Source organism: Lepidochelys olivacea (genome assembly GCF_965140295.1).
Source record: "Lepidochelys olivacea isolate rLepOli2 genome assembly, chromosome: 2".
Classification (NCBI taxonomy): Eukaryota; Metazoa; Chordata; order Testudines; family Cheloniidae; genus Lepidochelys; species Lepidochelys olivacea.
In genome coordinates, this window is record NC_140412.1 from 172664758 (window position 1) to 172689592 (window position 24835).

The window sequence follows — 24835 nt, forward strand, 5'->3', positions numbered from 1 at the left end:
CCACTATCTCTCCTCCAATTCACCTTCAACACTCTGGGTTGCTTAGCAACATGGAGAAGTCAATCCTGTCACCTGTACGAAAGATGGAAGTTTATAGGAGCTGTCTTGGACTCTCTGGAAGCCAAGGCCTTTCTTCCACAGGTGAGATTCCAGACTCTGCTGTCCCGTTGCTTTAAATCTGAGGGCCCATCCTATGACAACAAAATTGCCTCAGGCTTCTGAGGCATATGGCTTTATGCACTTATGTGGTTCATCTTGAAAGCTGCAAGGGTGGTTAGCATCAATGCACTCTCCAGTTTGTCATCCTCTAGACATAGTAGTTTGAGTACACGCACAAGTCTTGACCTCTAAACTCGTGGAAAAACCATTCATGTGTGTATGGAGTGCCATTTGCTCCTCCATAGCTGGCTTTGACCGTAGTTATATACGCTTCTGCCCTTGCTTGGGGTCTCACCTCAGGTCTCTGGACATGCAGTGTCCGAGAATTAAGGGCCATTCAGCTAACTCACAAAGCCTTTCTTCCCCATATCAAGGAAAGAAATCCTTGCCATACACTTCTACCCTGATATAACGCTGTCCTTGGGAGACACAAAATCTCACCACGTTATATTGAACTTGCTTTGCCCCCCTCCCCATTCCTAGTTTCCTGACACCCCCTCCAGAGACCCCCATCCCTAATCACCCCCAGGACCCCGCCCCCTGACAGGCACTCACCGGCAGCGGCGGGAAGCGGAGCAACGTGGCCCCAGCCCGCTCCACTCTGCCACCTCCCTACTGCGGCAATCCGGTTCCCACCGACGGTGAGTGTAGGGAGGTTGGGGAAAGGATGCCCCCCGTACTCACCTGCAGCAGGAAGCGGAGTGCCGTGGCTGGGAGCTGGCAGAGCAGAGTGGACTGGGGCCGGGCTGCTCTGCTTCCCGCCACCGGTGGGTGCGGGGAGGTTGGGGAAAGGACGCCCTCCGCACTCACCGGCGGCGGGAAGCGGAGTGACGCGGCCCCAGCCTTCTCTGCTTTCCTTGCCCCAGCCCCAGCCGTGTTGCACTCACCGGTGGTGGGAAATAGAGCGCCGCGGCTGGGAGCTGGCAGAGTGGAATGGGCTGGGCTGCTCTGCTTCCACCACTGCCGGTGAGTGCAAGGAGAGGTCCCTTCCCTCAAGCCCCCTCCCACAAGCGACATGGCTGGGCCGGGGTGAGGGAAGCGGAACGGGCTGCTCCCGGTCTCCTGCTAGTCCCCCGGGCTACTCTGGGATTGTGGGGCCCCCAAAAGTCCCCCCCCCGCACAGCTCCTGCCTCCCAGACCCTATGTGTGGGGAGCCCCTGACCGCCCCCAAGACTCTAAGCCCTTTATCCAAACCCTTGGCCCCGGCCTGGTACCCTTAACACACTGCTCAGAGCAGCGTGTCAGAGCTACCACGTTGTATGCGAACCCGCTTTATATCGGGTCACGTTGTATCGGGGTAGAGGTGTACTTACGGACAACATAGCGGCCGTGTTCTGTGTGAACAGGCAAGGACAAGCCCAGTTGTCTGCTATGCCATGAGGCAGTGAGGATGTGGGATTTCTGTAGCACCATCTCAGTCCACTTCAAATCCTCTCACTTTCCTGGTGTCCAGGGTAAACTGGTAGACTGATTAAGCAGATCTTTCACTAGTCACCACAAGTGGTCTGTCTGCCAGACATTGCCAGATTCATTTTCCAACGATGTGGGACTCCCCAAATAGACCTGCTTGAAACAAACATCAACAGGAAGGGCCATCACACAGGTCACAGCCCAGAGTCTCTCAAAAGATGCTGTCCTGTTGCCCTGGATGGCCACGCTCCTGAACACATTTCCTCTAGTTCCGCTCCTGCCCAGAGATGTTGTTGAAATCACTCCAGACCGTGCTTGAGTCATATTTCTAACTCCGTATGGCCTTCCTACTCTGCTGAGCCTCTCATTCAGCTCTGTTGATGCTACCCTCAGGACCATGGTCATCTCCTCCACCCCAACCTACAGGCCCTCATCTCCCAGCCTGGATGCTCCATGGCTAATGCCTCAAGAGGAGGCTTGCTCAAAGGGAATTCAAGATGTACTTTTAAATAGTAGAAAAACTATACACTAGATATACTTCATTGGAAAATTGGAAGACATTTTCCATCTCATCCCAAGAAAAAGGGGTTTCTCCAGTCTGAGCTCCCATACATCATGTTCTGGACAGTCAGTTACACCTGAAACAACATGGGCTGGCAACTAATTCCATCAAAGTCAACCTAGCAGCTATCTTGGTTTTCCATTCACTGATGGACAGTCATTCTCCCTCCTCCTCTTCTCTCTCCCCCCCGCCCCTCTTGCCCAGTCTCATGTTAATCAGATTTTTGAAAGGGGTCTCTCTACTATTTATATCCCCAGGTAGAAGATCCTGTTCCTCTGTGGGTTTTTCCAGTAGTTTAGTGTTGACAAAGCTAATGGTCCTGCATTTAAACCTTTAGCTACCTGATTGTTGCTACATCTCTTGATCAAGGTAGCCTTTTTGTTGGTAATCACTTCAGCCAGAAAAGCAGGCAGATTACATGCTCTAGTGTATGAACCTCTGTATATCATCTCCTACAAGGATAAAGTTTACCTATGCCTTCGTTCAAAATTTCTCACCGAAGTAGTGTTTGACTACCACATCAATTAGGCAGTATATCTACCCTCTTTCTTCCCAAAGCCTCATGCTCAAGGATGAGGAGAGACTCCACAGGTGTTAGATCATTTGTGGTGTTCTTGGACAGGACTAAGCAGTTCAGATTGTCCTCACAATTATTTGCAGCAATTGCAGACAGGATGAAGCGACTTCCACTCTGTTCTCAAAGAGTCTCATCCTGGATATCCCCCTATATATGCTTACGCTATGAATTGGCCAGTGTAGCTCCACCAAGCAGAGTATTAATACATTCAACAAAATCACATACAGCCTTTGCAACCGTTTCAGCTCCAGTGACTATCCTAGAAATTTGTAAAACCTCATTGTGGTCTTCAGTCCATACTTCTGCCTCACACTAGGATATCTCTCAGCAATGTAGAGATGATGCCAGATTTGCACGTGTGGTCCTTTAAGTGTTGTTCAAGTAGACTCCGATCCTTCTCTGGCTTGACCTGCTTGAGTGTCACCTGAAGCGGAATGGGCATGTGCAGTCACTTGCAGAAATGGTTACTAATCTGTTCCGTAACTGTTGTTTGAGACATGATGTACATCTCATTCCATGACCCGTCCTCCTTCCCCTCTATATTGGATTCTGTCCAGTAAGAATGAAATGAGGGAAGTCAGCAGTGGTTCTGCCCTTTATACCATCGCGCAGCAGCGGGCACATGCACCATCTCAATGGGCATCGCTGACGGAACAATCTCCAACAGCGTACTGGGCGCACACATGCCTGAAGTGGAATGGACATGTGCAGCACATCTTGAAGAACAAGAGTTATGGAACAGGTTAGAAATAGTTTCTTTCCTCAGCATTTCTCTATACCGGTCAGTCCCAGATTAGCAAAGAGAGTGTTGCAAAATGTGGTGCTGCTAATCATAGACCACTGCCAACACAGGGAGATGGTCAACTCCTGCACTGTTGTTGAAGGATACAGTTGTGCAATATTTTACTGAGGAAGACAGCACCATTCATCAAGCAGATACGTGAATGATCGGTGCTGGCAAAATAACATAACTTATTTGTCCAGAAGAACCTGTTGATAGGAAAAATCATTTAAAACTCCTTAATATAACTTCTCTGTAATTATAAACCGAAAGCTTCAGATTTTTGAAGAGCTAATTCTTTCTTTACTTTGTAATTTAGGTTCTTGGTCAGCTTTTTTCATCCTTAAATATTGGTATAAACAGTAAATTTACAAGTAGATTAACATTTATAAAGCTACTGTGTGAAATACCAAAGGAGCACAATATTATTCAGAAAATATTTCCTATTCGTCTTCATATTTCTTTTTCTGCTTCTCTGTGCAGACAAAGAGAGCCATCCACCTCGGAAGTTTCCTTCTGACAAGATATTTGAAGCCATTTCCTCGATGTTTCCGGACAAGGGTACAGCAGAGGAATTGAAGGAAAAGTAAGATTTGATTTCTTAAGAGGTGTTGGTACACTGCATAATATGGTACTTGAGTTTCTATACTGTCTAGAAAAGAGTTACAGTAGAACTCTGTTTATCCAATCTTATTGGGACCAGAGCCAGATTGGATAAACAAAAATTTGGATAATCCAGAGAATGGGTGGAGCTTGGCTCAGTTAATACGGAGAGGTGGATAATGGAGGCTCAGATAAATTGGGTTCTACTGTATTAAAGTTTGTTGATGTTTTGAATAGGATCTGACCACTTTAGGCCCCAAGATTGGGAAGTTCTGAATAAATTGACTACAGCTGTACTGTTTATGTACGTGATACTTGAAGGGTGGCTGTTTCAGACATAAGGGAGGCAGTGTGTCCTAGTGGATAGAGCACTGGATTGGGACTCAGGAGACCTGGGCTCTTTTCCTGGTTTTGCCATGGGCTACTGGGTGACCTTGGGTGAGAGCTGTCAAATGAGGATATGGTTACTGATCTTGTTTGTAAAGCATTTTGTGATTTACAAATGAAAAGTGCTATATAGAAGAGATGGTGGTATTATTTATTATTGTTAGCCTTCCCTATAAGCAGCCAAAAGTCACTTTTGTATGGGTACATATTGTCCTCTTGCTGTGGTGAAGGAAAGAGGAAATGCTTTGTTGCAGTAATCTTTTTTTGGGAGGGGGTGTGTGGGGGAGGGCGCAGGGGCTGGTGGAGGGAAGCATTTTGGGAAAATACATTTTTGAAAAGTAAATACATCCCTCCCGTGAACCCTTCCCTCCCCCCCAGGATTAATAAGTACAGAGCTACTTAGTCATGCCTTTGAATGTAGCCTTTATTGATATACTTTACATAATTTTTGATTTAAGTAATTTGGCTTTTGACTTAAGCTATAGAATCACAGACCAAAGATAACTTAACTTCACATTTTTGCCAAGATAAATATTGTAGAACAACTTTTTCAGCAGGCAGTTTATTGTAAGTGTCTAGTGCCAGATTTTTCTTAGTTACACCAGTAAGTCCAGAATAAATACATTAAAATCAGGAGTTACTTTAGATTTACAGTGGTGTTACAGCAAAACTTGACCCTTTCTGAATAGAATAAACAATACTTTTTATTTACTTTTCTTTTTGAAGATACAAAGAACTCACAGAGCAGCAGCTGCCAGGAGCTCTTCCTCCTGAGTGCACACCAAACATAGATGGACCAAATGCAAAATCTGTTCAGAGGGAGCAGAGTCTGCACTCCTTTCATACTCTCTTCTGTAGGCGCTGTTTTAAATATGACTGCTTCTTACATCGTAAGTGCAATAGCCTTTTTGTAAATCTGCATTTCATTTTATGAGACCTCAAGAAACTTTAAAGTAGCCACAGAGTACAATACAGAATAAGAAAAGAGAACAATAGATGAGCTAACATCTGCTAACAATAAACATGTTAACTTCATTGTGGTGTGAAAATTGTAGTTTCTGATCTTTGAAATATTGGATATATTGTTTGGTGTAGTTTGATTTCACATTTGTGTTTTTGAAGTTGATAGAGTGCCTGGCCTGTAGTAGTGTTTCTCGCGCTCTCTCTCTCTTTTTTCTTTTTTTTTTAAAGTAAAAGTTTTGTTTCTCAATACTATTCCATACATTATCATATTTATCTCTCTTTATCATAGGGAGATTGAAAACTGACCAGATTTGTGTTGGAGGGCTTTGTTCTTTTCCTGTTCAGATTTTTTCGGTCCTCAGCAGGGGAAACGAATATCCGTGAACTGCTTTAGTCTTTTATTCTCTTCTGAGAATACCCCACAGTTTACTCCTAGCCCTCTTAGTCTTATGGAGTGGAATTATTTTTAGACAGTAGTGTCCTAGAAATCCTTCAGAAAGGATGCCCTATTCAGTTATAATTCATATTGCCCATACCTTCTGAAGAAACCTTTTAACAAAGTGTTGAGAGACAGTCAATTCCCATTTTCAAGTGGGAACAATAAAGTACTTCCCTGAGTATCATCAGAAAAATGGTTCTTTTATTTCTTCATCCTGAAGCCAAGGGCCCAGAATGTGTGAAGCAACTAGAAAATGAGTGCAAAGGATTTTGAACTGTCTGAATTTGACATTGAGGGGAGTACAATATACAATTACTTGTTGGTGAACTCAAGTAAAGAGACTCATTAACCAGTAGTTTCCAAATGAGAAATTGTCTTGAGGCGATGACCCACTTTAGGGTGGTGAAATCATGAAGGATTAGGCCAATAACTTCTGGTCTCAAGAATTTTTTCCTGAGCTGGGGGGTTAGAGAGAAAATTCCATTTCTATAAAAAATGATTTTCCTGACCTGATCACCAAGGACATAATACACTGAAGCAGGAAATTCAGCAGATCCAGTGTCTTTCTGAGCTCATTATAGGCACTGAAAACATTAGCTCTGTACCTGCATGTCGAAGAACTGACAGACCAGAAATAAGAATTCCCAAACAGGAAGTCTGTGCTGGACAGGTTCATGAAAATACTGTATTCATTATGCAGAGAAGACACAGAGGTCTTCACTAAGAAGCCCCCAAGTACATGTTGCCATTCAAGGATGGCTACTTTCTTGATGGGATGATAGACGTTTGAGATGTCAAGGTACTCTGGATACCCATCTTCAAGGTAGAACGGGTAGGGGCGAGGAGTTTTGGGCCTGAGGGCCCCATCAGGTTTCCAAAATTGTATGGCGGGCTGGTTGGGCTGTGTCTCCCCAAACAGACAGGCATGGCCCGGCCCCTATCTGACCCCCGCTACTTCTCATCCCTTGACCACCTCCACCCCACCCCCGGACTCCTGCCCCAATTCCAACCTCCCCAATTCCCTGTCCCCTGACCGCTTCCAGACCTCCTGCCCCTGACTGCCCCCCGCCGCCCCATCCAACCCCTCCTCTCATTCCTGACTGCTCCCCCAGGACCCCTGCCCCACCCAACAACACCTTCTCCCTGACCTCCCCCGGAACCCCTGCTGCCCCATCCAACCTCCCCCCCACCCCCCAGACTTCCTGCCCCATCCAACCACCCCTCCTTCGTGACTGCGCCCCCGGGACCCCTGCCCCTATTCAACCCTGCTCTTTCCTGCCCTCTGACTGCCCCGCCTGCTGACCACCACCTTGAACTTCCCTGCCCTCTATCCAACCCTCCCTGCCCCCTTACTGCACTGCCTGGAGCACCGGTGGCTGGTGGCACTACAGTCGTGTTGCCCAGAGCACCAGGACAGGCAGCTGCGCCGCCCGGCTGGAGCCAGCCATGCCACCGTGCAGCACGGCACCGGGTCAGGCTGTAGCTCTGCAGCTGCACTGCTGCCCAGAGCATTGTGCTGGCGGTGCAGTGAGCTGAGGCTGCGGGGGTGGGGGAACATCTGGGAAGGGCTCGGGGGCTAGCTTCCCAGGCCCAGCAGCTCAGGGGCCGGGCAGGAGGGTCCCGTGGGCCGTAGTTTGCCTGCCTCTGAGGTAGAATAATCTAGCACAGTGCTCAGATGGCTGCAGAACCTTGCAAAGCCCCTAAGGCTGAAGATGAACATTCAGAGCTATTGTGCTCTATGTTCTTTTAGATGCAGCAATGCAATTTGTGTTTGATGCTACTTATATCTATCACAAAGGCACATCTATTGTAGTAAGGAGTCCCTGTTGCTGAAGCTGTGATCTGCCTGTGTGCCCTACCCTTCAAAGGGCCACTTCTGTTTGGCAAAGAACTCTACATACATGAAATCTGGGTTCCTCACAAATCAAGCCTCAGAAATAGCAGTATTCCTTTCAGTCTAAACTTCATTAGAGGCTGGCACTCCAGAGGAGGAGAGCTCAATGTAAAACACGCACATGCACACAAGCGCTGACCCATGCAGTGTCAGATACCGTAGCTGGTAGCCTTTGCCACTTCCTCAGTGGATCGGCCAACGTGACTTTGGATCTCCATTGTCTTTAAGTGAGGCTATTCAGTATACATCCGTTCTTAACTGGGGGGCCATGGATCAATGTTCACATCACACTCCCCATCAGTGTCCGGCCCGGGCCAGAGAAGCTAATGATCCAGCTGGCAGACCAAATTCAGTGATGAATCCTGGACGCATGGTACCCCAGGCACATTTTGCATACGCTAAGAAGAAGTAGTAGTTCTAAACCAGGTTTAAATCAGGTTTATCTTATCCAGTTCACTTGCTGCTGCCTCACAAAAAGGCAGAGCATCTAAAACACTTTGGCTCACCTATTGAAAATCTAGGGCATCATTCTAGTTTTCCAGACCAAAGGGGCCAGTGTAGCACCCAGTATGGATCCATACATTTCACAGTTTCAGAAAAATGCAATTTATGCCTAATGTATGTTGCAAGTTTCCCTGAAGTCACTGATCCATTCAGTCAACTCAGAATAACTTCTGTTACATTATCAGTGATTTCTGTGCTTTTAAAACTTTCATCAGTCTCTTCTGGTTTTAAATTGTAAACAGTCACAAGGACATTCACCAACGTGGGGATGGTACTTGTAGCAGCCTTGAAAGAAAAGCATATATTGAGATGATTGGCTGGCAAGATTGGGATAGAAAAGGAATAGGATGCCATTGCCACCTGTGCACCTTCCTAGAGTGCCATGGTTGGATTGTTAATTGAACAAAGAGCCCTCTATTCCTATCTTAGCAGTTAGTCTGCTTCAGCTCAGAAGCTGGCAGAGTTTTCTTAGCATGGTACAGGCATGACATACTTCAGTGACAGATAAATGCCTTCCTGTATGACCTCAGTCATTGGCTGTAGAATTGCATGTACTGGGATCCATGACAGTGAAAATGGAAGTGATGCCTGAGCCCGCTTCTGTAGGACCGTGCTGCAGCCCTTTCTGCTCTCCCCCTGGGAACCAGAATGTAACTTTTTTTTTCAAATGTTGGCTGTGGTTCTCTTAGATGGTGGTTGATAACATTAACTTGGGAAAAAGGATGTAACCTGGGTCATTCCCATGGGAGAACATTAAATATATCTGATCTGTTGGAATGTAGTATTGTGCCCATGTTTCCAAATAATTGCTCAAAGCAAGTGGGTTGCAAAGGGGGCGGGGGGAAAATGGTTGATCAATTACCTCAATATGAGGTAGGTGAGACTTCTGATACAACCTTCGCAACTAGCCATTTCAAGCACAGTCTGATGGCATAATCACGGTTGTCTACATAAATAGGCAGGGAGACGCAAAAAGATGGCCAAAGAATAGCACATGCTGTTGACATGGGAAAAACACCCACTAAAACTGTCAGCTACTCTCCTAGCAGAGAATTGAAACAACATGAAAGAATAGCTAAGCAGACAACATATGTCTAGTGGAATGAAAAATCAGTCACAAGCTGTTCAGGGCAGTATGGAGAACAACATATCGATCTGATTAATACCAAAGTAACAGGATGTCTTGAATGTTTCACAAAAACAACAAGGAGTCCGGTGGCACCTTAAAGACTAACAGATTTATTTGGGCACTGGACTCCTTGTTGTTTTTGTGGATACAGACTAACACGGCCACCCCCTGATACTTGAGTATTTCAGAAGTTCAGAGAATAAATATGCTATTCCATATTCTGTTTTGAGGGAATAGCTATCTAAAAGCTGAATTTACCTTGGCATAGATATTCCCACTCTGGCCCATAGTGAGGAAGGTACTATAAAAGATAGCCAGGCCCACAGAACGCATTTTTCTCATAATTGAGGACTGGCCAAAATGGCACTAGTTCACAGAATGGGTGAATCTGCAATTTTTCTTTTTGGCTTCCAGCAATAAATCTCCTGACACTGGACTCTGTCATCCACAGTGATCAAACTTGCTTCAAGAATATGGCATGGCTATAAATAAACCTCAGAATATCCTACAGTACCATTTTAATCTTGATAAATCTATCCCACTGCAGCATGAGAATTTGGAAGGTGGTGTGGCAATATAGGTGGTATTTCTGTGCTGTGTAGGAAGTTCATATATCCTGGAATTTTTTCAGGACGGTTGGAACATGGGAATGAATGCTGGCTCACTGAAAGTTAATTCAGCAGGAACTGTAACCTTTCCAGTTCATGCAGATAATGTGCCATTGGGGGCTCATTGCATCACAAAGATTTTTTTAAGACTGAAGTAATTGAGCCTGGTAATCAAGCCATAATGAAAAGGTAATTTGGTCTTACCTACTACCTTCAAGCTTCCTTCATACATAGTTTTTCATCAGGACAAGGTAGCACTTAAGATAGCACCACATGTTTTTTAATGAAGTTCCCCTCCTCTTTCCTTCAGAAGCAAGATGTATTGGCTACTTTTCTTGTCCTATCCCCCAGTAACAACAAAGAAGCAAGATGGCATTGTTTGGATGGAACTAGAACTTGAAAAATTTATATGAAAAAAACCCAGAAATTCAGATTGAGACACTGTTTGTTTTATATGAAGGTGTTAAAAAAGGACATATAGCCAAATCCACCTTGTTGAATTGGGCCTAAACAACTAATCAGCAAGGTTTACTTCAGTAGTGAGAAGATAGTGTTGGCAGTGTTCAGGGTCCACTCAATATGAATGAGCTGCCTCTTGGACAAAGCAGATGCATCTCTGATAGCAATCTGTTAAAATGTTCCTATGTGCTACCTTCACACCTTTGTTGAGCATTGCAGGATGAAGTCAAGACCTCAGCAGATGGAGTTTTTGGAGGAAATGGAGGAGCCCATTGTGGGGTGCTAATTCCACCTTTGCAATCAGAATGCTACTTTGGGAGGTCCAAGTGTCTGGAATGGCATAGAGAATCAACGAGAGAATGGAAATTACCCATTTGATCTGTTTTTCTTTTTAATCCTCCTGTTAATCAGTCCAGACCCCCTTCTTATTGATATTAGCATCACTTTATATAGTTTCAAGTTTTTTATCCAAATATTTTGACTTTCTAGTTAAATGTTGGAAAGAAGTAGTCATTAACTTTTGAAATGTCAAAGTACACTTGATGAGCTGGGAACCGCTTTATGTACAGGTGATGACATTACTGGAACAGTGTGTATTACTGTCTTCATTTGCTCGTAATTATACCTGAGTGTCTGGAATAACAGAATTTAGAAGAAGGATAATCATTGGGTATAGAGAACTTCCCAAATAGCTTGTTTATGGAGCAAATGTACATTTCAGCCTAAAATACTGTCTAAACGTTTGCACCTTCATAAACATTAGGATTGAGTAAGGTCTTGAGGATTGTGAGCCCATTGGAGACAATGTAGATCACAAATTCCAGGAGAATGATTCCATTCTTGACTGAAGAGATCTGGCTGTGGAATGAACTTCCAGACTCTAGCATCCCTAGGAAACTGAAACTTCCACTGTTGGGGGAGGAACCCCCCCGCAAAAAAAAAAAAACAAAACAAAACAGAAAACCCTTTCCGCTATAGCAAGAATGACATTCACAATATTCAGAGTAGCAGCTGTGTTAGTCTGTATTCGCAAAAAGGAGTACTTGTGGCACCTTAGAGACTAAAAAATTTATCTGAGTATAAGCTTTCGTGAGCTATAGCTCACTTCATCGGATGCATTCAGTGGAAAATACAGTGGGGAGATTTATATACATAGAGAACATGAAACAATGGGTGTTACCATACACTCGTCAAGAATTATATCATTCAAAAACCAGTCGGAGAACAGTTCAGTCTCTCTGGTCACTCGATTACAGACCTAAAAGTGGTAATTCTTCAACAAAAAAACTTCAAGAACAGATTCCAATGAGAGACTGCTGAATTGGAATTAATTTGCAAGCTGGATACAATTAACTTAGGCTTGAATGGAGACTGGGAGTGGATGAGTCATTACACAAAGTAAAACTATTTCTCCAGTTTTATCTCCCCCCCCCCCCCCCCCCCCCCCAAGTTCTTGTCAACTGCTGGAAATGGCCCATCTTGATTATCACTACAAAAGGTTTTCTCCTCTTTCTCCCCCCTCCTCCCCCCCACTCTCCTGCTGGTAATAGCTCATCTTAAGTGATCACTCTCTTTACAGTGTGTATGCTAACACCCATTGTTTCATGTTCTCTATGTATATAAATCTACCCACTGTATTTTCCACTGCATGCATCCGATGAAGTGAGCTGTAGCTCACGAAAGCTTATGCTCAGATAAATTGGTTAGTCTCTAAGGTGCCACAAGTACTCCTTTTCTAGTCACAATATTGACATCCCGTCTTTGTGAATGGATCCTCTTCCCGGCCCCCCACCCAGAAACTGACCAACAGCAACAAAAAATACCCAACACAGTTTTGACTGATATAGACAAAATTTTTGTGGTGTATTTTTTTAAAGTATTTGTATGTTAACTCCTGATGCACTACCTTTTTGAGATGTCCATGATGATGTGTTAAAATGCTGAAATGTCTAGTTTGTAATAGAACAGAAACACAGCAGCAGAGATCTTTTTTTTTTTTTAAATTTGCTTTTGTGCAGACCAGAGAGAATTTTTGGCACACGTTTTTAGGACAAATTTAGCCGCACCCCTAAGAGGTCATAATGGAAATGTTCACATGTGAAACTGATACATATAACTAAAATAGTTTTGATTTCTGCAGATTGCTACAGTCTTGTAAACCATTTGCAATCAATATTCCCAACTGTGTTCTCAAATTAATCCAGAGCCATTTTCCTTGTGGAGTGAGGAGAGGAGAAACTGTTAATGCAGAAGAAAGTAAAAGTCTTTCAGAACAATAAAAAGTCCATATTTTCAACACTAAAAATTTTAAATACTGAAAGACTTGCTTTTCCTCTGTGTTACTGCTTTCTGTTTTCCTGCTTCCCTTCATTATTTTTACAAACTGAAAAATAATGTAAAAACTTCTGGCATTAATTGTTTTGAGGTATATTTCATATATTTAATGTACAAAACATCTGAACACATCAAGGATGTATAGGTATAAAATATGTGCATACATGCCAGAAACTACATACAATATTAAAGCTATAAACATCAATGTAGGGGAAGAAGAAATGTTAAAGTTAAGTATAATGCATACTTCAAAGGGGGCAGAGCTGAAGTTGTGCATTTATCCCGAACTTTGGCACTTCCTAGTAACTGAGAGTTCAACAATGCAGCTATTACTTTTAAATATAGTGTTTGATAAGGAGTTATTTAACAAATTTGCAGCACCTGGTGGTAAGAACTTTTTAACTCAAATAGTATTGTTAATATTTTATTTGATATTATAAAGCAATGTAAAGACTTATGGTGCTTAAGAATCTCAATTTCAGACATCAGATTACAAAGCCTATGTGGAGCAATACAAAGCTGATACAATATTTGAAAACAGTCTGAAGTCCCATGAATGTTTTCTCTCCCCTGCCCCCCATTATTATTATTATTATTTATTTTAAATTTGTACTTACTTAAGCCTCAGCTGGGCTTTATTGGTAACTATTGGGTTTAAATTGGAACCAAATATACCAATTCCTTTTAGGTTGTGGGATTAAAAAGTACCCTAGAACTACACTAAGAGGGTAGCAGATCCTGGTGTAAATTGGTGCAGTTCTATGTCAGTCTTTGGAGCTACATCGACTTACATCAGCTGAGGATCTGGCTCAGCATGTTCAGTGTTTCAGTCTTCATGATATTGAGTTCAAACTCTTCTCTGTATTTTGCTATGTACTATCCACCAATGTGATATATGCCATCATGTGCCAGCAATGCCCCTCTGCCATTTACATTGGTCAAACTGGACAGTCTCTACGTAAAAGAATAAATGGACACAAATCAGATGTCAAGAATTATAACATTCATAAACCAGTCGGAGAACACTTCAATCTCTCTGGTCACGCAATCACAGACATGAAGGTCGCTATCTTAAAATAAAAAAACTTCAAATCCAGACTCCAACGAGAAACTGCTGAATTAGAATTCATTTGCAAATTGGATACTATTAATTTAGGCTTAAATAGAGACTGGGAGTGGCTAAGTCATTATGCAAGGTAGCCTATTTCCCCTTGTTTCCCCCCCCCCCCCCCAACGACATTCTGGTTAAACTTGGATTTAAACTTGGAGAGTGGTCAGTTTGGATGAGCTATTGCCAGGAGAGTGAGTTTGTGTGTGTATGGGGGTGGGGGGGGGAGAAAACCTGGATTTGTGCTGGAAATGGCCCACCTTGATTATCATGCACATTGTAGGGAGAGTGGTCACTTTGGATGAGCTATTACCAGCAGGATAGTGAGTTTGTGTGTGTGGTTTTTGGAGGGGGGTGAGGGGCTCAGAGAACATGGATTTGAGCAGGAAATGGCCCACCTTGATTATCATGCACATTGTGTAGAGAGTTGTCACTTTGGATGGGCTATTACCAGCAGGAGAGTGAGTTTGTGTGTGGGGGGGTGGAGGGTGAGAAAACCTGGATTTGTGCTGGAAATGGCCCAACTTGATGATCACTTTAGATAAGCTATTACCAGCAGGACAGTGGGGTGGGAGGAGGTATTGTTTCATGGTCTCTGTGTGTATATAAAGTCTGCTGCAGTATCCACGGTATGCATCCGATGAAGTGAGCTGTAGCTCACGAAAGCTCATGCTCAAATAAATTGGTTAGTCTCTAAGGTGCCACAAGTACTCCTTTTCTTTTTGCTATGTACTACCATAGTCTAAAATTTGTTATCTTTTGTGCTTCAGAATTGTGCAATCTGAATATCAGATTTTCATTATGGAATTAAATTGCTTGCCATTGAGACTTGACATACAATCTTATGAATGCACAGTAATTGCTTTTACATTTTAACTTGTTGGTGCTTGAAAATAATGCATGTTGTTCAGGTTTTCCCTATACTAAATTGAGGGAGAAATGTAAACACTGCTGTTATGTTAATATGGCAAAATTGTAAAAGATCTTTGGGGCAACTACTTCCACTAGCCTTAAAAATAAATATTAGTCAATGTATACTAGAGGTTAAATGGAGACTAGTTATCCTTTCAGAGCCTGATTCTCACTCTAGGAATTAAGTAGAGTCATGGAGGGCTGTATTAGCCCTCCACACTGGGGTTAGTTTTACTTATTTTGTATAGTAGCTTAAAAAAACAACAACCCTAAACTTCACCCCTAAAATAATGGTTAATTTTCTGACTTGGGTAGCGTAGCGCTGTGAATTCAAGGCAGGCATCACAATGATCGCATTTTCTTTTAATTAAAGAACAATACCATGTTGTATTTAATAGCACTTGTAAAAATATTTGTTTTCCTCATTGTGTATAATAGCCCACTGGAAATATAAAAGTGACATTCAGTTTCTTACCAATTTTTTCCCCTCTGTCATTGGATTCCTCCGAAAAGGAGTTGATTTTTATCTTCCTTCCTGGCTATATTTGTTCAGTTCAGGCGTAGCTAATACAGAAAGATATCAGTGAGGTAGCTTATCTAGATTATGCTTCCATGGTGACCCTGATGTGTGGTTACGAGGGCTAAGTATCTTTTGAACAAACGATCATATGAATATGTCTCTTGAAATATTGACGGTGAACCACAGAACTAAAGTGTGTTCTTCATTGCTTTTTTATGATGTATAAAGATGACCTCAGAGGTGGTATTTAACCTTCATCTAAAAAAGAAATTGGAAACATTAGGTCATCTCAATTTTTCCCTCAAATTACTGGAGAACTAATTATATAACCATTAGGCTGCATGTGGAATTTTCAAAAGCACCCATATAAGTTAGAACAAATGTTCTGTGGACAGTGTAGCTGCGAGTTTCCCAGCCCTTAGTTGAGAGAGGGAGAGATGTTTAATCACACTACTTAGGATCTTCCAGCAGAAAGAGGAAAGTCAAAGTATTCGAAAGGGCTTTTTTTATTATTGTATTTTTGTGTGTTGAAGCGTTCTTTTGAGGTGGTCTTCGATCGTCAAAGGAACAGTTAGGGGATTATTAAAGCTGATTTTGCATCTGTGCGAACACTGAAGTCTCATTTACACTAAGGCCTCTTTACACTTTCAGAGCAGTGTAAAGTGGCCTGGAAGTGGGTATAGTAAGAATTTGCTCCCACTTTTTAAAGTTCCAAAGGTTTAATGTAAATGAGATCTTTGATGATAATTGAAAAAATGAGGATTGATTGCCACTATTTGTCCTGGTCTTGAAGCAGGAAGGAGCATGTTCTTGATGGAAAGTCCCTGAATAAGAAATTTGACTCCCACTGGTACTGGTGCTCTGTCTGAAAGAGGGTGGGGGAAACAAAACTAACCCAGGACATTGCCCCTGGTTGGCCGGGACGGGGGGGGGGGGGGAAAAGAGTGGGAAGGTGAAAAGGGTAATCATTTTTACTTAAGATAGTGATCTGAATAGGTGGAAACATACTATAAATTATCAGCTTTGCACAATTTTACTTGCCCACTCTTATTTACCATTAAATAAATAAATATCTCATTTAGGTTTTTCTTTCACTATTACTATGATTGCCATCAGGCCACTTTTGGTGAAAGTTCAGATAAATTTTCAGTTTTGCAAGTATTTGTTTGTGAAACACATATTTAAAAATGCTTATTTGGGAACTATTTTTATTCTACAGCATTCCACGCAACTCCTAACACTTACAAACGGAAGAATACAGAAACAGCAATAGATAATAAACCTTGTGGACAGCATTGTTATCAGCATCTGGTAAGATAACTTATTTCATTGGGTAGATAGAGAGTTGGGAGTTTTTTTTGTACTTTCTATTTAGCAAAAAATAAAAATCAAGTGTTGAAAAAGGTTAAGTCCGTAGTCAAATGAATCCAGTCAAGCCATACTACGTAGTGCTATAGGAATCTCTGTTAGTGACTGATGTCCCATGTGGTGTTAGGAGATACTGTGCTAATGGAGGTGTAAAATTTAGGTGCTAGCAACTTGCAGTCAAAGCTTTCATAGTACTTTTCACAAAAGTAAGGATAGTGACTCCAGTGAGCAGGCCAAAGTTCAAAGTGGGAAGTTGAATTATTTCATATGAAAGTACATACCTCTAACAGTGTGGGTATAGGGTTACCATATTTCAGGACATTGCCAAAGGGGGAGCTGAAGGAGAGGGGGCAACTGGAGGGGTTTGTGTGTGTGTGTACTGGGAGGGAGTATCTGGGGTGTGTGGGAGGGGTTCGTGTGTGTGTACTGGGAGGAGCACTTGGATAGGGTACCTGCTGCCTCACTGGCCAGGTGCGGGGCTGTAGCTGTGGCAGGGCAACTGGCGCAGGCCCAGAATACAGCGCCTGCTGTCTGTCAGCACCTCCCTGCCTCTCCCCATCTCCAGAGCTGGGGCCTGGGTGGGTAGGATCCAGCAGCTGTGGGTGCAGTGAGAGACCAAGCCGGGCATGGAGACAGCTCTTTCTGAACTGCAACCTCTGTTTGCAAAAATCTGGAAATAGCCTCTTATTTGAAAAAGTGCCTGGACAGAGGGTGAAGGATCAAAAACAAGAAAATGTTTGGGGAAAACACAGATGTATGGTGACCCTTTGCAAGTATCTTCCTCTCTCAGTAATGCACTGTTAACAGGCCCAATCCTGATCAGGGACTTGTCTACTGATCTTCTACAGCAGGTGTAAGAGAGTTATGAACTGTCTTAAATTTCATTTTAAACTGCAGGGGTTTGTTTCATTGTCAGGGAGAGTCTCCGCCAATGTTTGTGTCCCTTAAGAAGCTGATATGATTGCGGTATAGAGACCTTAGTTGATATAGTTTCAAACCCCACCCCACTTCTCTCAGTTCCAAGAGTTATTTTTGTAGTAGAAATAATTTTCTAATCCAAAAATTGTTTGCTATACATTCTCTCAATCATCTCCATCTCAAAGAAAATGAGAGAAAATACTATGCTGTATTCATCTTTCCTTGTAATACCAGACCTCTTTTAGTTATAACACCTTAACAGTTCCCAACATTTCTGTTTTTTGGCAATGGACTTTATTCTGGAAAATTTTTACTTGTGCCATCATGAAAAAATACTTTCATCTTTGATTTCTTTAAGTCAAAGTGAAAATAGAATTGGGTACTAATATCAAAACTAAGTAAATTGAGATCTCAAACTGTGTGTACTTTACTGATGTACACAGTAAAGATCATGAGCATGAGAACACTCAAAAGCATCGTGGATAAACATTTTTAGATTTAATATTAAAATATGTAAATAGTTACTTTATCTGAAACCTGCTGTGTAAATTATGCATTTTTTCATGATTTATGCTTTAAGTGACTAGTGATCCAGTCTCACCTCCCTCCTCCCCAAATTAAAATATTTCAAACCCATGTACTGAAGACTCTATTATCCTTTATTTAGGAAGGCGCAAAGGAGTTTGCAGCTGCTCTGACTGCTGAGCGAATAAAGACACCGCCAAAGCGCCCAGGTGGCCGCCGAAGAGGAAGACTTCCAAATAACACCAGCAGGCCCAGCACACCAACAATAAATGTGTTGGAATCAAAGGACACAGATAGTGACAGGGAAGCAGGAGCAGAAACTGGAGGTGAAAATAATGATAAAGAGGAGGAGGAGAAGAAAGATGAAACATCCAGTTCCTCTGGTGAGGCCAATCAATGATTTAATAAGAAATGAATTGTGATTGTGAGGAGAGGGCTCAAAGCATAATTACACAACCTTAGAAATCACATATTTTTGAGTGTATTTGGACTTTTAATTTAATTAGAAGATATGGGATAGTATCTTTATCACAGAGAGCCTTACAATGAAAGTTGAGAATAACTTCATTTGTTCATCACTGTCTCTGGAATACTTTCAGAAGCTAGACTGTGCTACCTGAATTCTTCCCACTGTCTGATTATAGCTTCTGTCTGTAGATGTATAAAAACTTCTGTATGTGGTGTCTTCCCACTTAAAAAAAAACAGGACTTTGTTCTGTTACAGTTCACACGTAACTTGATGTTTTTAAGGGTCACGGAAACTTAGTTAAATTGTGAGAGAAGCCTCAACCTGATTGATGCTCTTGATGTTGCAGAGGCAAATTCCAGGTGTCAGACACCAATAAAGATGAAGCCAAATATTGAGCCTCCTGAGAACGTGGAATGGAGTGGTGCAGAAGCCTCGATGTTCAGAGTTCTCATTGGCACCTACTATGACAACTTCTGTGCAATTGCTAGATTAATTGGGACCAAAACATGCAGGCAGGTAAGAAGTGGAAATTGCTTATTTAGGCGGCAGCATGCTATTTTCAAAACTGGATAGAAAATATATGTTATTACTCATTCTTATAAAAGCATTTATTAACTAACGTGGTTTTCCTGAGAATGCTGTCCTCTCTGATTTTTATAATGTGTACCATGAATTTTAGTGATTTCAATGTATCATACAGTTTAAAATACACAGCTATTTTTATTTGATCATTTAAGATCAAATAAGAGATATATCTATAAAGGGAATACATTTTGTGGCTTGTTATAATTTGTAAGGTGTTGGAGGAAATCATTCTAAAATAATAGAAAGCTTCATTTTCTATAAGTGAGATATATGTTATGGTATCTCTTGCTAGGTGTATGAGTTTAGAGTAAAAGAATCTAGTATTATTGCTCCAGTTCCTGCTGAAGATGTTGATACTCCTCCAAGAAAGAAGAAGAGGAAGCACAGGTAAATCTGTTACTAAATAACCTTAGAAGCTAAACATGATAACCCATAGGACGGGGTTCTCAACCGTTTTTCTTTCTGAGGTCCCCCCAACCCACCAATACGCTATAAGAACTCCACGGGCCACTTGTGCCACATCTGTTTTTCTGCATATAAAAGCCAGGGCCAGTGTTAAGGGGTAGCAAGCAGGACAACTGCCTGGGCCCCCATGAAGCTAAGTTGCTCAGGCTTCAGCTTCAGCTGTGGGGCTCGGCTTTCTGCCCTGGGACCCAGCAAGTCTAATGCCAGCCCTGCTTGGCGAACCCCCTGAAACCTGCTCCCCAGCGGGCCCTGGGCCCCTGGTTGAGAACCACTGCCAAAGGAGACTTATTGAACCAGCAGTACACAAGTAAGGTCTTTGAAAGAAAAGGCTGCTTGTTTCTTCTCCTTATTTCTTTGCATTCAAAGAACATCAATGAAACAAAATCGTCCAATTTCTCAAATATTTTGGTCTTAAACAGCACTTCTTTTAAAAAAACAAACAAACCCAAAACTGTTCCTCCTTTATAAATAGTCAGGTTCTTCACAGGTGCTTATAGGCTTATTGCAACAAGTAAATTCAAGTTAGGGTTAGATTCATGTTATTCCAAACAATGTTATACTATTCAAAAATTCACATTAATGTAGGATAGGTTAGGTTTTGTTGAATTAAAAAAAAAAAGAAGCAAAAGGAGATATTACCACTTAGTAGATTTTTTTGGCAACATTACAAAAAAAAGTTATTGATTCCTTGAGGGCTTTTTTTAGAAATAACACATCAGTAATGAAGTTATGTGACTATAATATATCATTTCCCAATAATAGTCTGAATCAGTAGTAGTGAATAGAAGATATTCTGCAAATTAGTATGCAGATTTTGTCCATAGGGTAAAATGTAATGCTTCAAACAAGCAATAACTTGTAATATGCTGGAAAATCACTGTTTCTTGTCTATCTACTTTGTAACGTATGAACACTTTTGATAGGAACAATTTCTTAACTAAAAATCTGGGGTCCAACAGAAACCCACGCGTGGGACAATTCTGTGTGCATTCTGGTGAATGTTTGTATTCCTGGAAGGGTGAGAGGAAAAAAGGAAGCGCAAACCCCCAGCAGCCAAGAGATCTTTGAAAAACTTTTTCTTTCTATTTTTCCCAACTGGCTGCCTGTTTCTCCCCTCCCCCTACTTTTTCTAGCAATTAATCCCTATTACTTTCCTGATTCCTGTCTACCTGTTTCATAGTCTTCTTGCTCAAAGAGAGCCTTCCATTGATCTTAGTACAGAAGCTTTGACAGCAATAAAATGAGCTGACTGCTTCTAGTGTAGAGAGACAATCAAACCAGGGTAGAAAAGGGGGTCAGTGAGCAGCTCGAAGAGGTCCTGCTTTGTTCAGATCATAATAGTACTGTTGCTCCCTGTGCTTCATCGCTATCAACTGTCCTGAGGCATTTGGTGGGAAGATTTTCAAAATCTGAAATTGTCCAGCCAAACTTGGACTGTTGGCAGCTCTGTCTTGGTATGTTGTTAGCTTTGAATTCTGGTTTTCTCTGTTGTTCTGGTTCATTGGGTGGGGAAGTGCTATACACCAATGTGTTCTTTCTGACTGGTTGCCAATGTGTCAGTGATAGGTGATTTCAGGGTGTCTGTAATGCTTTTACAACATCTCACTGGATTCTTCACTGTACTGTGGGAAAAGGATTTTGCATTTTACTGTCAGCTCAAAGACTAATGGGTTACTTTTCCTCCTACGTAAGAAACCTCTTGAGTAAAACAAAACAATATTGTCAACACTTGTTCATGACGATTTTCTTGTTTCTCTACCTTCTTGGGAGAGATGCGGCTAGAGGTTTACAAGTGGCTGAAACACTCATAATGAAGAGGTAGAAAGTGTTCTTTATGTTGTTTCCAGTCTGAATCTACTGTACTGGAGCCAGACTGCTTAAATTGTGTTGAACAACCTATCTCTAACTCACCTAATTTTGGGACATGGCTTCCATTGCAGGCTCTCCAGAGCCTGCTGCACGTTCCAGTTTCTTTCTGCCAGAAGACAGGAGAGCGCCTGAAAAACAATTCATAGTGGCTTCCTACATTCACAGGCATCATCCTTCTGAAGAACTCCATTCGTAGAGGAGAAAAAGCAGCAGCAGGCTCAGTTAAGGGCTTTTGTAACATCTTTCCTACCTGACTTGGTAGCACTTTTTCATTAAGGTTTCTGTTCAGTCTGGGTTGCCTCTCTACCAACATGCTGAAGCTGTCTTGCAAGCCAAACTGCTACTGTTTACTCCACATCAGTACTACCAAACTTAACCTCCTGCAGCATCGGGTTCCCATACCATCTTAGCATGCCAGTCTGCTCAAAGAATGGAAAGCCTAGTAAGAAATACAGCCTGCTCATTGCTTAGAGCAGTTTCCCTCTCTCCTTACTATGCCAAAGTCTTTTAGATGCCTGATAATGCTGTGCTAAAAAAGAAAGGACAACTTTCTTTTTTACACCTGTGTTGTAGGAGCCTAATAACTTCAGTGGTCTTGAGGTGTCTTTTTATGTACCATCTCTGCTATTCTTCCAAATTAAACTGAGAAGACAGCTCTGTTTAAGAGACAACCAGTTTAACAACTTGAATAAAGAGCAACAGTTCCACCAACTCAGAAGAATTTAACCATATACTGAGAGGAGAAGAAATTTGTACTTTAGTCATTCATTCTGATGTGCTTTCATCCATATGTAGCTGATATGAATGAAATCATCATCAGTCTCCCTCTGATCTCACTGGATCAATAATGATCAGCTGTAATCCGTTGTTTTCCCTCATTAAACAGGACTTGACTTGATTTCTTTGACTACACTTAAGTGAAGAAATATCCTTGATGATTTCTAGTCAGATTTCATTTGAATTCTTCTTTCTGTCCTCATTCTTCAGGGATTGATTCTTCACAGCATCTAGCTATAGTTTTTCTATATTATTCTGCCCAGGATACTGAGGATCTTGGCCAAAGGCATCTTAAATATCATTATGGCCTGGCAAGCAGTGTGGCTGATGTCTTGACCCAAATGACTTCCATTCCCTTCCAAAAGGCTGCATTTTTACAGCGAGCCTCGACATGGCATCTTTAAAGGAATCTAATGAGAACAAAAGCAGAAAAGCAAAAACCTGCTTTTCTAACAGATCTAACCACATATATCAGTTGAATTTTCATTTCTAAACTCAAGAGACAGATTCAGTGTTGTCCTCATGCCTTTACTAGGAACAGATTTTTAGAAGTTTCTCCAGAAATGTCTATAGCTGCTATCCGGTTGACGTCCGCATCTTCTGGATTTTTAGCCAGAACAGTCAACATATTTGATGGACAATTTCAGTAATCAGAAGTGAACATAAGCCAGAAGCATTCAGTTATTAAATGCACAGGCAGGCAGGAACCAGGTGCAGAGATCAGTTGACTCCCACTTTGTTGATCAGCCTATTGTTCCTGATACCTGGATTTAGGAACAACACTTGTGAATGCTTTCTCACCTTCCAACATGTATTTATATAGTGAAATTGCTCTTGCCTGGAAGATTCTCCAAGTACCACTTCTTGGTAAACCTACCTCATCTGGCTTGATGTTTGCAATACCTCCTGACTATTACTGGGGAGAATGGGAGAAGTGGCATGTACAGTAAGGGGAAATTACTCACTAGTAATTGTTTGTCATGGTCCAGTATTTATTCCATCCCACCCCACATCCCTTGGGAAAGATCACTTGAAGTTCCTCTATTTTATACTATCCTACTACTACTTTGCTGTGGAAATCTCCCAGTTGGCACTTTTGCCTCTTCGCTTCCTAGTAGTTGAAATTACAACATTGTCTTGTTTTGCTGAGTAGGATGGGAGAAGAGATAACAAATAGAATTACTTGTGAGAAATCTCTCAACCCCACCACTTCTCCTATCCCCAGTATGTCACTTGTTGAGGCCATTAAAGGAAAGGTATAGTGCTTCCAGGCAACCTTCCACCTCTTAGTCATTCAGTTTCTGAAAGCCACCATGCTAATCTTAGCATTTATGTTGCCACCCATCACCAGTATCGAAGAGCACTAGTCAGACCTCTAGTTATCCCAGTTGGCCCATGTTGAAGCATTCACTTGGTCCCTAATGTCATCTTTAATTCACAATATACCTTTAATCCTTTACTCTCAAAGTACTGTTTAAGTGGCCCTAGTCTCCTCCAGAAGAGTCAGTGAGCTGGCATAATTCATCACAACTTCCATATCTGATTTTTTACCATGTAAAGTTATTTTGGTTCTGATCTTGGCCACAGTATTAGTCTTTCATTTTAATCCAGTCTCCTTGCCAAATTTTGTATGAATCCACCCTTAGAAAGGAGATGGCACACCATAAACCTTTGCAGGACATTAGTATATTACTTTGTTAGAATTGGAGAGGTACTTAATTCATAGACACTTCATAATTATCAAAGGTCTGATTTAAGTTGTTCATTCAAGAGTCTTATCTATGAAAAGCTTCTATCACCGTAGGGAATTTGGCATACTATGAATCCATATTATTATCTTGGGGCAAAGGAAGGAAAGCTTCTGTGGAGGAAGTATTGTTCAGCTATGTAGTCTTTTCTACTTTTAACTAGTCTGGAGTGTTTGGCGAATGTAACTTAATCATGTGAGGTATATTAAATTTTCTGACTTGAAATCTTATTTCTCCCTTCAAGTAGTTGGGAAGCAGATTTCTAGAGAGGTTCTGTATCTCTTAATTGAAGTAATACAGTGCAGAAATAGGAATTTTTACCTGTTTATATCCTTTTACTTTAATATTATACCCACTTGGAGTGACCCACCTTGAAAAGGAATTAAATCTGTTTTGTATAGCGTTTTTTTTGAAGAAAACTTATAAATCCGAAGAAATTAAGAGCATGAACTCTGAGTCTCATAGTTACCTTGACAAGAGTCTACTTATTTGGATGCAGAACAGGTTAACATATATTTAATGTAAGCTAGCTGTGTGGAGAATCGTGTTATGTTTGGTTAAAGATGTTGGGTGCACAGGAGGAAATAACAGTAATCCATCAGAATCCAGATTGACGTAATGCTGTGTAGAAAAGAAGTTAACAGGTATTAAATGTACCTAATGTTTGAAAGAAGAACTTCTGGGTGTTCGTAGTCATTGGAAAGAAATGCAGATTCATGGTTCTGTTCCCTAAACATTTGAATCTACCATGAGAATTTCTCA

The 24835-nt window shown here is 41.7% G+C and overlaps 1 protein-coding gene across 5 annotated transcripts in view; it reads left to right on the forward strand.

Moving 5' to 3' along the window:
* Positions 1–24835, forward strand: part of EZH2 (enhancer of zeste 2 polycomb repressive complex 2 subunit) — a 150841-nt gene that overhangs the window by 115812 nt on the left and 10194 nt on the right. For all 5 annotated transcript variants that reach the window (XM_084619735.1, XM_084619732.1, XM_084619734.1 and 2 more), the window contains 6 exons: positions 3973–4075; positions 5206–5369; positions 16569–16660; positions 18303–18543; positions 18976–19145; positions 19507–19601. In XM_084619735.1, the coding sequence (XP_084475861.1) occupies positions 3973–4075; positions 5206–5369; positions 16569–16660; positions 18303–18543; positions 18976–19145; positions 19507–19601 (865 nt within the window). The remainder of the gene's footprint in view (positions 1–3972; positions 4076–5205; positions 5370–16568; positions 16661–18302; positions 18544–18975; positions 19146–19506; positions 19602–24835) is intronic.